The following is a 17,698-nucleotide window of genomic DNA, read 5'->3' as shown; positions in this document are numbered from 1 at the left end:
AATAAACTGTATTTGTTTAGAAAGTTATACCAAACCAAGCAGATGAAAGGCCAGGATGTGCAGTATTACATAAGACACACCATGGAAATGGTTGAATACCTGAGATGTGTACGAGAAGAAATAAAAGATTTTCATGTCGCAGCACTATTACTTATTGGTTTATCAGAAGGTTATGAAACGCTTTTCACGGCACTTGATGCACATCCAGATGATGAACTAACATTGGAATATGTTAACAGCAATCTTACAAGCATAAAACAGAAAGCATTAATAGTGATGGTGCTACTGTCGCAATCTGTTTTAAGACAGCCTCCAAACCCAAGGAAGCAGCATGCAAAGGGGTCAAGGTCATAGAATTCACCCGATCATCTAGCGACGTCAAGGCACCTCTTATTCCCAGTGGCTTCTGCCCGTTTCACTGATCAAACAGAATGAGCATGTTACAGATCTCCTTGATAAAGCAGCTTCACTTGATGGGTCTTAGGAAGTGTACTTTTTCTGTCATGGAACCTGCCTAATGGAACAACCTCCTCTTCACCAATACCCCTCCCCCAAAATTCAGATGACTTTGATCCCAGAAGGACACAAAGGCCTGGCTTTTCCTAAGCATTGGGGGCAGATGTTAATGGAGCCTACATATGTGTGGGACCTGCTTGTAAAGCAGTATTACAGTGACCTCAACTTTGTTCTTTTAATGGGTTGTGTATTACTATATGTTGTATCTTTTAACTGCTGGTTCACTGCTCAGAATTCTCATTGATAGGAAGCTATATAAACGTGTTATAAAAATTGGGCTGAGTTATTTCCTCAAAGATACTGATCATGGCTACATATTTGATTCTTACTCAAAATTCCGATGTGCCCACCGGATCAATACTGAATATAACTCAATGTGTTCTTATAAATAAAATTCAGTATAAGTATGCAGAATAAATTACTCAGAGCTAAATAGTAATATTAATCCCACCCAACAAAGTAGACATATGATTCAAAGTATACTTACTGTAAAAAAAAAATCTGAAATTATATCTAATGAGATTTCTTTCTTCAATGTACTATTAAAAATTATAACAAAGCAGGGCATTTGGAGAGGGGAAGTTGAAATTTCACAAGACCGGATGATTCTTGTAAGATTTTAAGATTTTTATTTAATGGTGGAGGAAATGCCTGGACACTCAAGCCAGACAGTAAATTGCATTCAATCCTTGAAAAAAGTTGCTGATCTCTATTTTATGAAAACTCACCTATACAATTTCTGGCGTTCTTCCAATTCCTTACGTCTGTGATGCTTAAGGATTTGAGTCTTCTCATTTTCCAAAAGCTTGGCTGCAGAAGTAATGATATGCAATGATAATTTAAAGATGTGAGATATACAAATGCTTTATTTTTGTTTAATGTATTTTAAAACCATTACAATAAAAAGAATGCCAGCAGTTTATATTCTTTCAGGAAATTATTAGTTTTCCTCCCTGTCAAATTGATACAGGAGCCACTTTCAATTAATCTCAGCTCCCCTTGGTCTGCTCTATTGAGCAGACCAAGTATTATTTAGTTATTTAGTTATTTATTTATTTCTATCCTGCCTTTATTATTTTTAGTAATAACTCAAGGCAGAGAACATTATCGATTCTAATTTTCAAGCATTCTAATTTCTGAAGGTAATGCTTTACTGATCAGAGTCATTGCAGGATCTTTTTTTATATAAATTAAAACTTCAACCAATGCATCTCATCAGATCTTTCCAATATCTGAGTTTGACATATCTAAAGTAATGCTCCTGGGCAGAAGAAGAAGAAGAAGAAGAAGAAGAAGAAGAAGAAGAAGAAGAAGAAGAAGAAGAAGAAGAAGAAGAAGAAGAAGAAGAAGAAGAAGAAGAAGAAGAAGAAGAAGAAGAAGAAGAAGAAGAAGAAGAAGAAGAAGAAGAAGAAGAAGAAGAAGAAGAAGAAGAAGAAGAAGAAGAAGAAGAAGAAGAAGAAGAAGAAGAAGAAGAAGAAGAAGAAGAAGAAGAAGAAGAAGAAGAAGAAGAAGAAGAAGAAGTTGGAAGGGACCTTGGAGGTCATCTAGTCCAACCCCCTGCTCAGGCAGGAAACCCTATACCATTTCAGACATTGCTAAGTGTCCACCAGACTCTCAATGTTTTTCAATATTTTGTTCCCATGCAATCTAGAATAACATTAACTTTTTATATGGCCAAATATTTCCTTCCTAATCATCATTTTCAAGGTGTTCATTTTTAAAATAGGAAGTGAGAGTAGTACACTTTTTTATATTTTGTCACAGGTGGTGACATAATTGTAAGAGGAATAGGCCTAGTTTCCACCTCTTCTTGGGCTTCTCTTCATAGTTTGGAAATGATCCCATTTTTTATGTTTACCATAAATTCCCATGTCATGTAAACTTTTTAAGATTTTGATTTTAAAAATCCTGTAAAGAAAACCACAGTCTAGTGCACAGGTCTGCAACCCGTGGCTCCAGAGCCACATGCGGCTCTTTCAGCCGTCTCCTGCGGCTCCCAGTCCTCTGCCATGTGCAGTCCAAAAAAAAAAGTGGGACTAAAAAAGTTCAACCAATCAATTCAAATATGCAGGGTAGGTGCATATCTCGCCTTGGCTCCACTCTTCAGTCAAACCCTGTTCTGCGCATGCGTGCATGCATGCGCATGTGCACATATTTTTTGCGGCTCCCAGTTTTTCCTTTTTTGAGGGAACCGGTTCCGAGTGGCTCTTTCACTGTTTCAGGTTGCTGACCCCTGGTCTAGTGTTTACTTTATAAAATTTAGAGGAAGCATTCTAATTTCCCCAATGTTTTCTGTAGAATATAAGGATTGGAGGCACAAAACCTGGATGATGTTGCCTGAATCCTATTGTGATAAACTACTGTTGGTAGCATTAAAACCAGGAATTACTACAATCATAATAACAAGCTCAGAACCTCAAAAGCCATTCTTAGAACTAACAAAATCACACAACTGAACCAAGAGAGAGTTATCAGTATAACAAGAGATATTTCACAGTTTATGGTAGTACAGAGATACGGTATATCTAATGTTACTGTACATTCAACATTTAAATAATGTACACTTTCCTTTACATTCCTCAATGCTTTTGAGTGACAAAGAATATCAGAAAATTAGTTGCAAAACCTATTATGTGATTCCTTCCAGAACAACAACACATTACTAATGGTCATCTTCAAATTTTTTCTTCCATGTTATGCAACAAACATTTGCTATATATTTTACTGTATGTTGTACATAAATATAATCAGTTGGTTTTTTTATCTATCTACTACTCTAATGAGGAAAAATGAATTCTAATGAGGAAAAATGGATACTAATGGTGTCCACAGCAACTCATTGCTTTGGTCAGAAAATTGAAACTGATATTATTACATCATCCTGCAACCTCTCTAACCCTTTGGAGCAGGAACACAATTTGTGGCACATTTAGAAAAAAAGGTGGAACTTGCATAGTACTAATGATGTACTATGATAATGATTGCCCCTTCATGGATTACTGCCTTGTCGTGGCGAAGGGGCTTGCGTAATTCAATGAAGCTATGAGCTATGCTGTGCAGGGCCACCCAAGACAGAAAGGTCATAGCAGAGAGTTCTGACAAAACGTGATCCACTGGAGAAGGAAATGGCAAACCACTCCAGTATCTTTGCCATGAAAACCCTATGGACAGTACCAAAAGGCAAAACGATATGACGCTGGAAGATGAGCCCCTCAGGTCGGAAGGCGTCCAATATGCTACTGGGGAAGAGCAGAGGGCTAGTACTAGTAGCGCCAGAAAGAATGAAGCGACTGGGCCAAAGCCGAAAGGACGCTCAGCTGTGGATATGTCTGGTGGTGAAAGGAAAGTCCGATGCTGTAAAGATTCTTTCTCCATAGGAACCTGGAATGTAAGATCCATGAATCAAGGCAAGCTGGACGTGGTCAAACAAGAGATGACAAGACTAGACATCGACATCTTAGGTATCAGCGAACTAAAATGGACAGGAATGGGTGAATTTAATTCAGATAACCATCAGGTATACTACTGCGGGCAAGAATCCCTCAGAAGAAATGGAGTAGCCTTCATAGTCAATAAAAAAGTAGGAAAAGCAATACTGGGATACAACCCTCAAAATGACAGAATGATCTCAGTTTGAATCCAAGGCAAACCATTCAATATCACAGTAGTCCAAGTCTATGCCCCAACCACCAGTGCTGAAGAGGATGAAATTGACCAGTTCTATGAAGCCCTACAGCACCTTATAGAACTAACACCCAAAAATGATGTCCTTATCATCATGGGAGATTGGAATGCTAAAGTAGGAAGCCAAAAGATAACTGGAATAACAGGCAAGTTTGGCCTTGGAGTACAAAATGAAGCAGGGCACAGGCTGATAGAATTTTGTCAAGAGAATACGATGGTCATAGCAAACACTCTTTTCCAACAACCCAAGAGACGGCTTTACACATGGACATCACCAGACGGTCAACACAGAAATCAGATTGACTATATGCTCTGCAGCCAAAGATGGAGAAGCTCTATACAGTCAGTAAAAACAAGACCAGGAGCTGACTGTGGCTCAGACCATGAGCTTCTTGTTGCAAAGTTTAGGCTTAAATTAAAGAAAGTAGGGAAAAGCGCTAGGCCAGTCAGGTATGAATTAAATCATATCCCTGTTGAATATACAGTAGAGGTGACAAATAGATTTAAAGAATTAGATCTGATAGACAGAGTGCCTGAAGAACTATGGACAGAGGTTCGCAACATTGTACAACAGGTAGCAACCAAAACCATCCCAAAGAAAAAGAAATGCAAGAAAGCAAAATGGCTGTCTGAGGAAGCTTTGCAAATAGCTGAGGAAAGGAGGGAAGCGAAAGGCAAGGGAGAAAAAGAAAGATATGCCCAATTAAATGCAGAATTCCAAAGAATAGCTAGAAGAGATAAGAATGCCTTCTTAAATGAACAATGCAAAGAAATAGAAGAAAACAATAGAATAGGGAGGACCAGAGATCTTTTCAAGAAAATTGGAGAGATGAAAGGAACGTTTCATGCAAAAATGGGCATGATAAAGGACCAAAATGGCAGGGACCTAACAGAGGCAGAAGAGATTAAGAAGAGGTGGCAAAATTACACAGAAGAACTATACAAGAATGAGCTTAACATCCCTGATAATCACAATGAGGTGGTCACTGACCTCGAGCCAGACATCCTAGAATGTGAAGTGAAGTGGGCCTTAGAAAAGCTGAGCAACAACAAAGCTAGTGGAGGTGACAGTATTCCAGCTGAGCTATTCAAAATCTTAAAAGACGATGCAGTAAAAGTGCTACACTCAATTTGCCAGCAAATTTGGAAAACTCAACAGTGGCCACAGGACTGGAAAAGATCAGTTTACATTCCAATTCCAAAGAAAGGCAGTGCCAAAGAATGTTCAAACTATCGCACCATTGCACTCATTTCTCATGCTAGTAAAGTTATGCTTAAAATTCTACAAGCTAGACTCCAGCAGTATGTGGATCGAGAACTACCAGAAGTACAGGCAGGATTTCGAAGAGGCAGAGGAACTAGAGATCAAATTGCTAACATACGCTGGATCATGGAGAAAGCTAGAGAGTTCCAGAAAAACATCTACTTCTGCTTCATTGACTATGCTAAAGCCTTTGATTGTGTGGATCATAACAAACTGTGGCAAGTCCTTAAAGAGATGGGTATACCAGACCATCTTATTTGTCTCTTGAGAAACCTATATGTGGGTCAAGAAGCAACAGTGAGAACTGGACACGGAACCACTGATTGGTTCAAAATTGGGAAAGGAGTCCGGCAAGGCTGTATACTGTCGCCTTGCCTATTTAACTTATATGCAGAGCACATCATGAGAAAGGCAGGGCTAGATGAATCAAAAGTTGGAATTAAGATTGCCGGAAGAAACATCAACAACCTAAGATATGCAGATGATACCACTCTAATGGCAGAAAGTGAAGAGGAACTAAAGAGCCTCTTGTTGCGAGTGAAGAAGGAGAGTGCAAAACTTGGGTTGAAATATAACATTAAGAAAACCAAGATCATGGCATCCGGCCCTCTCAATTCCTGGCATATAGATGGGGAAGAAATGGAGGTAGTGACAGATTTTATTTTCCTGGGCTCCAAGATCACTGCAGATGGGGACTGTAGCCAAGAAATTAAAAGACGCTTGCTCCTGGGGAGGAAAGCCATGGCAAATCTAGACAGCACACTAAAAAGCAGAGACATCACCCTGTCAACAAAAGTGCGTATAGTCAAGGCTATGGTCTTCCCAGTTGCAATGTATGGCAGTGAAAGCTGGACCATACGAAAGGCTGAGCGCCAAAGAATTGATGCCTTTGAATTATGGTGCTGGAGAAGACTCCTGCGAGTCCCTTGGACTGCAAGGCGATCAAACCGGTCAGTCCTAGAGGAGATCAACCCTGACTGCTCTTTAGAAGGCCAGATCCTGAAGCTAAAACTCAAATACTTTGGCCACCTAATGAGAAGGAAGGACTCACTGGAGAAGAGCCTAATGCTGGGAAAGATTGAGGGCAATAGAAGAAGGGGACGACAGAGAATGAGGTGGCTGGATGGAGTCACTGAAGCAGTAGGCGTGAGCTTAAATGGACTCCAGAAGATGGTAGAGGACAGGAAGGCCTGGAGGAACATTGTCCATAGGGTCGCGATGGGTCGGACACGACTTCGCAACTAACAACAACAACAATGATGTAAGTCTGACTTCCCTTTCCTTCCCCCTAGACTCTGTTGAAGGATTTAAAGGAAGAGATTAATCACCGAGGCAGATCAGTTAGTGTCTAATATCTACCAAAAACCAAGTCAGGAAAGTTGAAGTACAAAAGTAACTTAAAAGAGAAGATAAAAGCAACTAAAAGAGCTTTTCAGGCTATGTCAAGAAGAAGAAAAAGAATTAAGGAAGGTGAGCCCATTGCTTCAAGAAAGTTGCAGAATGATAATAGGGATTGGAATATACTTTGAACTAGAAATTCAGGTAAATGAGGGCAGATATGATATTGTTGCCATTACGGAAACATGGTGGGACGAAACCTACAAATGGAACACACAGCTAGAGGGATTTAAACTATTTAAAAGAAACAGACTAAACAAAAGAGGAGGAGGAGTTGCTCTCTATATAAGAAATAACTTTATCTGTACAGAAATAGAGCACAACAATGACGAAAACTGTAAACCTGAAAGCATTTGGGTCAATATAAAAGGGGGAAAAAATGACATTGCCATAGGTGTATACTATAGGCCGCCCAACCAAGCAGAGGAAATAGATGAACTTTTTGCTAGTCAGCTAACTAAGGTATGTAAGAAGCACATCACAATAGTAATGGGGGACTTTAATTACCCTGATATCAACTGGGAGACAAACTCTGCACCAAGTGGAAGTTCAAACAGATTCCTGTCAAACCTAGCAGACAACTTTCTCTCCTAAAAAGTAGAGAAGGGAACTAGGGGATTAGCCATATTGGATTTAATTCTCACTAACAGAGATGAAATGATAGAAGGTGTCGAAGCCACAGGAACCTTGGGGGGAAGTGATCATGCAATATTGGAATTCAACATTCTGGAGGCACAAGCAATAGAACACAGCCAAACTAGAGTCTTGGACTTTAAAAGAGCTAATTTCAATAAACTTAGAGAGACCATGGGAAGAATTCCATGGATGAGAATCCTAAAGGGGAAAACAACTCAAGAAGCTTGGGAAATTTTGAAAAGTGAGATAATAAAGGCCCAGTCTAGTACAATACCAACAAAGAAGAAAAATAACAGCTCTCAAAAGAAACCAGCATGGCTGCATAAAGAACTCTCTGATAAATTGAAAGATAAAAAGGACAAGTATAAGAATTGGAAAGAGGGGCACATAACTAAGTCAGAATATCAGCAAATAGCCCGTGCCTGCAAAGATGAAGTGAGGAAAGCTAAGGTTCAAAATGAACTAAGGCTTGCGACCAAAGTCAAAAATAACAAAAAAGCTTCTTTCAATATATAAAAAACAAGAAAAAAGTTAAGGAAATGATTGGTCCATTAGTGGGGGAAAGTGGCAAGAAGGTGACAAGCAATAGGGAGAAAGCAGAACTATTTAATTCGTTTTTTGCATCTGTCTTTACACAAAGGGAAAAAACAGCCCAACCTACCCAAACCAGTGCCATAAAAAACAGAATAGAAACGCAAGTTAAGATAGGCAAGAAAATGGTAAGTGAGCACCTGTCCAGCCTAGACGAGTTCAAATCACCAGGACCAGATGGATTACACCCCAAGGTTCTCAAGGAACTGGCAGACGTGATCTCAGAACCACTGAACTATATTTTTCAAAGATCCTGGAGCACTGGGGAACTACCAGAGGACTGGAAGAGAGCTGATGTAGTTCCCATCTTCAAAAAAGGGAAAAAATAGATCCAGGAAACTACAGACCTATCAGCCTGACCTCAATACCTGGGAAGATTCTGGAAAAGATAAACAACAAATCAGCGAACACCTTGATGCAAACAAAGTCATCACTAAAAGTCAACATGGGTTTGTCAAAAACAGATCATGCCAGACAAATCTTATTACATTCTTTGACCAAGTGACAAAATTAGTGGACCAGTGGAACGCTGTAGATATAATTTACTTGGACTTCAGTAAGGCATTTGATAAAGTAGATCACAACCTACTACTTGATAAGATAGAAAAATGTGGGTTAGATAGCATTACCACCAGATGGATTCGTAGCTGGCTGACAGGCCATACTCAGCGTGTGGTCCTCAATGGAACCACATCTACATGGAAGGAAGTGTGTAGTGGGGTGCCCCAGGGCTCTGTTCTGGGCCCAGTGCTCTTCAATATCTTCATTAATGATTTGGATGAGGGGATAGATGGGGAACTCATCAAATTTGCAGACGACACCAAGCTGGCAGGAATAGCCAATACTCCAGAAGATAGGCTTAAGATACAGAAGGATCTGGACAGACTCGAACACTGGGCACTATCTAACAAAATGAAATTCAGTGGTGAAAAAAGTAAGGTTCTACATTTAGGCAGGAAAAATAGGTATAGTATAGGTGGTACCTTGCTCAATAGTAGTAACTGTGAGAGGGATCTCGGAGTCTTAGTAGACAATCACTTCAATATGAGCCAGCAGTGTGCTGCAGCTGCCAAAAAAGCCAACACAGTGCTAGGCTGCATTAACAGAGGGATAGAATCAAGATCAAGTGAAGTACTAATACCACTTTACAATGCTTTGGTAAGGCCACACCTGGAATACTGCATCCAGTTTTGGTCACCACGATGTAAAAAAGATGTCGAGACTCTAGAAAGGGTACAGAGAAGAGCAACCAAGATGATTAGGGGGCTGGAGGCTAAAATATATAGGGAACGGTTGCTGGAATTAGGTATGTGTAGTTTAATGAAGAGAAGGGTGAGGGGTGACATGATAGCAGTGTTCCAATATCTCAGGGGCTACCACAAAGAAGAGGGAGTCAAGCTATTCTCCAAAGCACCTGAAAGCAGGACAAGAAGCAACAGATGGAAACTAGTCAAGGAGAGAAGCAACCTAGAACTAAGGAGAAACTTCCTGACAGTTAGAACAATTAACCAGTGGAACAACCTGCCTCCAGAGGTGGTGAATGCTCCAACGCTGGAGGTTTTTAAGAAGAGACTGGACAGCCATTTGCCTGAAATGGTATAGGGTTTCCTGCCTGAGCAGGGGGTTGGACTAGATGACCTCCAAGGTCCCTTCCAACTTTATATTATTATTATTATTATATAGTAGTAGTTTTCCTTGCTTCGGTCTTTTACCAGAGAATTTGTTTTTAAATAGATCCAGGTAGAACAAATGACAAAACAAGAGGATCATGACCTCAGGTAAATAAAAAGACAGACAGGAAGTGCCAGGCTACCATAAATGAACTTAACTCTTCAATACCAATCCAATTTTATGTCAGAATCTAAGGAGCTTGTAAATGTCTCCCATTATTTAAAAAGAGCAGGGCTAATATATTTCTTAAATTCAAGAAGGGGACAAATTATAAATTATTCAACATGACACTGACATTGGACTCTTAAGTATAGAGTTTTTGTATTTTACCAATTTGCAAAACATTTGGAGCTTAATTTTTTAATACTTTTTTAACTTTGGATCAAAATATCCAGAAAATATCTTCCCTATTTCTTTTTCTATTTCTCCCCTTTGAGGAATATTATTTCAATGTTCTTTGTTTCCTTTGTTATCCATTGTTATTAAGTTACATAGAGCAACAATGTATCAGATTACAGACAAGTAAATGTGGCTGACATCTGAAAAAAAGATCATTTGGGGACTTCCGTTTTTGCCCTGTAGCACACAGCCACAGGATAGCGAAGCTCTGCTCCCCATGGCCAGTTTCATCCTGCCAGGGGGACCCTAAATGGGTCTGAAGTCACCCTGAAGAGGTGGCCATCAAGGAGGGGCGCTCCATTGATCACGAAATGATGGCAGTCATTTTATTCAATCCCAGGGAAGCCCTCCAACCTGACAGGAGAAAGGCTGGCATTGTATCAGCGTCCAGCCCAAGATACCTGCAGTCAAAGTCCAAAAGCATGAACAAGAACATTGGTGAACAGCGTGCTTGGAACTGGTGAAAGTATCTATCTTCTCTCTTCTATCTACTAATTGAATCCTTGGGAAAGACCCCCAAAGCAGAAAACCTCCAAAAGTGAAAGGAGGGGATTATATACTACTCCCGCATAGAGGGAAGTGGTGAATTAATACTAAGGGGGAAGAAATAGACTGAAATTAAATTTAAAATACTACAGGCTGGACAAATCTAGAAACTGAAAAAACTGCTAAGATTACACCTAAAAGGGTTTTAATGAAATTATAAAAAATATATATAACAATAATAATTTTTTGTCTGAAAAAACTGTAAAATGAACAACTACTGTCACCTAGTGAAGAGCACAGAACACTAACAATAATGACACAGAAACTGGCAGGATGCCCAGAAACAAAGAATAATCTATTCCCTTAAATTTTAAATGACCTTGAAGACAGCTGGGAACAAAGTTTCTGAAAGAAAAATATCTGGACTATTGACTAAAATTAAGAATTGTTTAGAGAAAAAAAAATTTGGCTCTTGGCTCATCTTTTAGAGGAGAATCTACAGGAGGACTCAAGATGGCTTAACATACTTAATTGCAACTTTGATTGATAATTAACCCCTGAACTAAAATACTGATGAAAAACTATTTGAAGGGGGGAGACAACATGGCTATTGTTCACTTATCAAAAAATGACAGGACACCACATTCAATATTCACTCCTGAAGGATATAGCCTGGAACATCAAAGATGTTCAGAAGTAATATTTCAAGGCAAGATAAATACTTTCCAAGAGGAAATGTACGCAATGTTACGACAGATACAAATGACAATAGATTTAAACTGTGAGGAAATCCAGAACAACTTTGACAACATAAATAAGCACATCTCAATCTAAATCTACAATCAAAAAACACCCAGAAAATGACAGCGAATGAACAAACAAATCAGATAACAGAATACAAATTAGAAGAACATGATCATATCGACAAACCTACAAATGAAAAGAATCATAATCCAACACAAACAAGAAAAAAATCTACAAGACTTTGATATAACAATAAAAATGGAGAGGACTATAGAATTCCCATAAGAATTATTAGAGTTTGGGAGACAGAAAGTATATATCCTAACTATTCCATCTTTTGTATTCCCAACAATACTTGCAAAAACACAGGAACTGCTGGGTAAGCGGAATATATTGACTTGGAAAGCTATTCGGCAAAAGAAGAAGACTAGAGAAAGATTTAAGAGATTTGACTCATCCATTCAGATGGAGTATTACATGAGTAAACACTTGTTTGAATATGGTTAAAAAAATAGAAAACTTTGAACGTAAAGAGGCCCTGTAATAAGAGGGATAAGAGATTTAAGTAAGTTATACTTAAGTAAGTTATACAATATGAAATGTAAAAATATTGGGATGATCTAACTTTTATAAATATAAATGAAATATAAGCTGATCAGAAAGGATGTTATACTCAGATGTTATATGATAGACAAGAAGCACAGTATTTTTATAATACAGGAAATATGAAAATATTGGGATGGTGTACCTAAATGGAAAAATTTGAATATCTAGATGATTAATATTGAGGAAATCATGACTGATAAGAATAGATTGAATAAAAGGGGAAACTAAGCTTAAACAAAAGTCACGGAAATAGGATGCATGGTGAATTAATGAGATGATGGTAATATAAGCTGATAAAAAATGTTATACATAGATGTTATTACTATTTGTATAAATATGAAAAAATATCTATATTTAATCATTTATATATTACAAATATTAAGAATTATATTTGTTTAAGGTTGAAAAAGGAGAATACAAATGGGAGAAAGGAAGATCAAAGAAATATATTATTAATTAACATACTAATTATGGAATTAGTAAATTTAATTATTATAGACTGTTAATCAATTATTATTGTCTCTTTTTTCTTTCTCAAATATATAAATCAAGATAACACGCTGTACACCAGGCATTGGAGAGTGTTATTGTTAAAAACCAATTTATATATATATATATATAGATATATATAGATATATATATATATATATAGATAGATAGATAGATAGATAGATAGATAGATAGATAGATAGATCGATCTTTGGTTATTCGGGTTTTTCCCCCGCGTAGAACTAAAGGTGTAGGGGCGACGTTTCGACGGAATCCCATCCGTCATCATCAGGCTGGTGGCTTCTGCTTCCTTCTTCTGGGAGAAGCATGTGGCTGTTTGTTCCTCTTTTTTAAACTGCCAGAGGGGGTGTGTTCTGTGGGTGGAGGTGTGCTCTGATTGGGTGGGGGAGTAAGTGTGTTCTGATTGGGTTGGAGTGTGTTTTGAATGGTGGGGGTGTTCTGATTGGGTGGGGGTGTGTTTTGAGTGGATGGGCTGGTCTCAGCTGCCGGCCTTAGACCTGAGCTGGTGAGTTGTGCTGCTTTTGTTCGGCTTCGTGTTTGTGGTGGTGCCATGTTTTTATAGTGGGTGTCAGTTTGCTTATTGTGTGGTTTGGAGGGGTTTAAAGTGGCTGATGTTGCAGCTGTAGTTAGGTTTCTGTTTTGTGGTTGTGCCTCGTTATCATTGTGGGTTCGGATTTGCTTTTTGAATGGTTGTGTGGTGGTGATGTCATGTGGTGTTATCATGAGTTTGGGTCTATCATTCTTGGTGGTTGGGACTCGTCTGTCAATCAAGGCGGGTTTCCAAATGGTTGGTAGGCGAGAGGTATCATCTCGTTTGCTTATGCTGTGGGGGCGTTTTTCTATCTCAATGGCTTCTCTGATTATTCTGTTATCAGAGCACACCTCCACCCACAGAACACACCCCATCTGGCAGTTTAAAAAAGAGGAACAAACAGCCACATGCTTCTCCCAGAAGAAGGAAGCAGAAGCCACCAGCCTGATGATGACGGATAGGATTCCATCGAAACGTTGCCCCTACACCTTTAGTTCTACGCGGGGAAAAACCCGAATAACCAAAGATCCACATACGAACACCCGCGAAAACCTCAGAAAACATATATATATATATATATATATGAGCATTTGGTGACATGAAAGCTTTTTTTAAAAGTTTGATGAAAAGATAATGCAGACATGTCAAACTTGCGATGTCACATGATATCACGCAACATATTGGAGCTTTTTCTCCATTGCCAGCAATGGCGTGGGCGCGGTTTTTATGATGATGCGTCCGGCCCATGGGCCGGGAGTTTGACACCCCTGTGATAATGTCTGCAGAAAATATTCAGACGCATGTCACACTAGATAAATTAGATTCACAAAAGAAATGTGATCTGAAAGCAGCAGATTCACTGGAAAGAAATATGGACTTTACAGAGTTAGAACTGAGTTGATTGCAATGCCTCCCTGAAGTTCAAGACTGTATTCTTTTACAATAGCAGAAACTTGACTGAGTGGAGTGGCAAAATAATACACTGGTTTTCCCTAAGAGAGTTGAAGGAGATTGGGGAATGGATTCATCACATTCAATTGGAAAACAATTTCAAGTGGACTTTTTTTGAAGAAGATCGGCCAACTTCAGAAATTGGATTTATTATATTTAACCTGACAAAAATGGATAAGAGATGGTATTAAGAAACAAACATGGATATTTGATCCAGGACGAATCACTTTTAACTCCTGGGACAATTTGGCATGGATTAAGATGCTGTAGTAAATTTTCTACAAGTTGATTACAATTATAGTTTGTTTACAGAGAGTTTTAAAATGTTAATCTTGTCTTTTTCTAGTATTACTGTTCTTTTTGTTAATTATTTTGTCATTAATGTAGTAAATAAATAACAGGTTAATAATTTCCAAATAGATTTAGTAATTTAAAAATTTGGGGGGCCTTTTTTCAAGGGGTGGGAAACTAATATTGTTGTAATATATTAATCAGTATTCAACAAGGGGGGATAATATGTGAATATGGGTTAGGTTTTTTTAATGCACTTTTAATGTCTGTTTTGTGGGGGGGTTGTGGTTTTTTTTAAAAAAAACTTTTTTTGAATAAAATAAAAATAGAACTGCAAAAAAAAGAGAGAGAGAGATAATAGGAAAGATTCCATGGATAGAAATCCTAGAGGGAAAAAAATAGTTCAGGATGCATGGCAAACCCTGAAAAACAAAATAATAAATGTGCAGACAAGAGCTGTATCACAGAGAAAGGGGAAAAAAAACCTTCCAGAAACCAGCATGATTGTGCAAAAAGCTGTCTGACAGACTGAGGGACGAAAAGTACAAGTATAAAAAATGGAAAGAGGGGCACATAACTAGAACAGAATACCAGCATATAACCCAAATCTGCAAGGATAGAGTCAGGAAGGCTCAGGCTCAGAATGAACAAAGACTTGCACCAAATGCCAAAAATAACAACAAAAAAAGTTTATTTCAATATATAATGAAGAAGAAAAAAGCCAAGGTCCACTAATGGCAGAAGATGACAGGCAGCAAGGAAAAAGCAGAACTGCTTAATTCTTTCTTTGCATCTGTTTTTAAGCAAAAAGGGGCGAGATCCTAATCTATCAAAAGCAACACCAAGGGAGATAGAGCAGATATGCAAGTCAAAGTAGGCAAGGAATTGGTAGGTAAGAGAACACCTATCCACATTGGATAAGTTAAAATTGCCGGGACCAGATGGTTTACATTCCAGGGTTCTGAAGGACCTGGCAGAGGTGATCTCAGAACCACTGAATAAAACCTTGCAGAGCTTCCAGAGCACCGGGGAACTACCAGCAGACTGGAAAACAACTACGGGTAATAAGATTCTGATTTTCAGAAAGTGGGGAAAAGAGGATCCAGGAAACTACAAATTAATCAGCTTGACCTCAATATCTGGGAAAATCCTGGGAAAGATAATCAAGCAGCGAATTTGTGAACCTAGAAATGAACAAGGTGATTACTAGAAGCCCGCATGGGTTTGTTAAAAGCAGGTCTTACCATACATACCTTATTGCCTTTTTTAATAGGATGACGAAATTAGTGGATCAAGGGCATGCTGTGCATGTAGAATACTTAGACTTTAGTAAGGCATTTGATAAAATACATCACAGCATACTTCTTGGCAGGGCTTTTTTTCTCATAGAACGCTCAGAACGGAGTTCCGGCACCTTTTTTGGATGGAACCTTGTAGCGTAGGCAAGGTGGGTTGTATGACATGTGTGAGTTCCGGCACCTTTTTCTTTTACAAAAAAAGCACTGCTTCTTGGTATAACAGAACAATGTGGGATAGACACTACCACCACTAGATGGATTCACAATTGGCTGACCAACTGCACTTAGTGTGTAATTTCAAAGATTTCATTTTCACCAAACCATAATAATCTTCCGGACTGATATATATTAGAGGAGTTAAAAGGGAAGTATCCTTTATCAAACTATGTTTCTATTCTTCCAAACTTAAAACATTGTTTTAATAAAAACATTTTTAATCTGTTTTACACTAGAAAAATAATTTGGATGACAAGATATTGATTTATGGAATTTATAAATTATCTGACTCCAAAATATTATAAAATTCCTCTGTGAGGGAGATTCCAAAATGTGATAAAAATGCATACATACATATATATTATTTAGTCTAATAATTTTCTATATATCTAGCAAAATTGTTATTGTTCTACATTTTAAAAATTCCATCCTTGATATCCTAATTCATTCCTGAATTCAAACTGGATAACATTCAAAACAGATTTATACTGCTGCTACCTCCTGCTTTAAACTAGTTTTAAGAAACCTTTTAAAAACATGATTCACCAAATTTATCATAAAATATTCACTGCAATTTTCTTCTGTTTTAGACTGGGGAATAAAAGTATTAGTTTTAATTTTGGAATTTTGTTCAAACGTCTGTGCCAATTTTGTATATTGGTTTTAACATTTCTGCAGACATGCCATCAAATCCCAACATTTCTCCATTTTTAAAATTGTTTCTTAATGTAGTTTTCTTTACATATAAATTTGTATTTATATAATTATGATGTGGTGTGCTGTCATTAAAAGCCTATTCCATGTGCACTTCCTACACATGCAGTTTTTCTTCATTGTCAGGTATCCCCCCCCCTTTTCTATCTATTATGCAGGAAGATAGGAGGGAAACAGAAGTTAAACATTCTTGTTAAGAGGGTAATATTATGCAAACAGATATGATAGCAGAATGGGGAACATATTGAAAGGCAGGGTTTGAAACAGGAAAATGAGCTTTAGAAAAGGAGAAGAGACAGATGAAAAGCTGCAGCGTTTGCAAATTAAGTATAGGAGGGAAAGTTAGAATGCTCAGAAAAAGAGTTGCTATCTGCTCTCTTGGAATATAATGCAATCCTGAGCTGAATGAAGAATTTCATTGCAACATTTTATGTCAGATGGTGGATGACACTGACTTGTTCATTGCTACAATCTGCAACTAATAAGTCTTCACATATTATTGGGAAAAGGCTGGGAAGCAGCTGCAGTGCATTAGGAGCAAATTTTGCAGCAGTTGATCAGTGCTAGAAGCAAAGGGGGAAGAGGGACAGAGGAGGAGGACTAGGTGAAAATCACTGCAGTGACATAAAAGTAATTTGGAATTAAGGCGAAACTTCCTAACAATTATACCAATTAATCAGTGGAACTGCTTTCCTTCAGAAATTGGGGAGATTTTTAAGAAGAGACTGGACAGCCACTTGTCTGAAATGATAGGGTCTCCTGTTTGAGCGGAGACTGGACTAGAAGACCTGCAAGGTCCCTTCCAGCTCTATTCTATTCTAAAAAGCAGCCACAGAGATGGACAGGGAGATAAGCTGGTGTTTTGCTATAGCATAGTATGGGACTTTTTCAAGGATGAGAAAACTACTATACGGCTAAGCATTTCAGGGCATTCTCCTTGCGAATGTAACAGATTCCCCAATCCCACTGAATCCATCTTCTGTGGCTATACAGGTGAAACTCAAAAAAGTAGAATATCGTGCAAAAGCTCATTTATTTCACTAATGCAACTTAAAAGGGGAAACTAATAAATGAGATAGACTCATTACATGCAAAGCAAGATAGTTCAAGCCATAATTGTGATGATTATGGCGTACAGCTCACGAAAACCCCAAATCCACAATCTCAGAAAATGAGAATATTGTGAAAAGG

General features: G+C 38.2%; 1 protein-coding gene across 2 annotated transcripts in view; it reads right to left on the bottom strand.

Annotated features, from left to right (window-relative positions):
* Positions 1–17,698, bottom strand: part of ALOX5 (arachidonate 5-lipoxygenase) — a 121,744-nt gene that overhangs the window by 85,874 nt on the left and 18,172 nt on the right. For both annotated transcript variants that reach the window (XM_081322962.1, XM_081322961.1), the window contains exon 3: positions 1,245–1,326. In XM_081322962.1, the coding sequence (XP_081179088.1) occupies positions 1,245–1,326 (82 nt within the window). The remainder of the gene's footprint in view (positions 1–1,244; positions 1,327–17,698) is intronic.

Source organism: Vipera berus (genome assembly GCF_964194415.1).
Source record: "Vipera berus genome assembly, chromosome: 3".
Classification (NCBI taxonomy): Eukaryota; Metazoa; Chordata; class Lepidosauria; order Squamata; family Viperidae; genus Vipera; species Vipera berus.
Note: the sequence above shows the minus strand (reverse complement) of the source record. Positions and strands in the feature narration are given on the sequence as shown.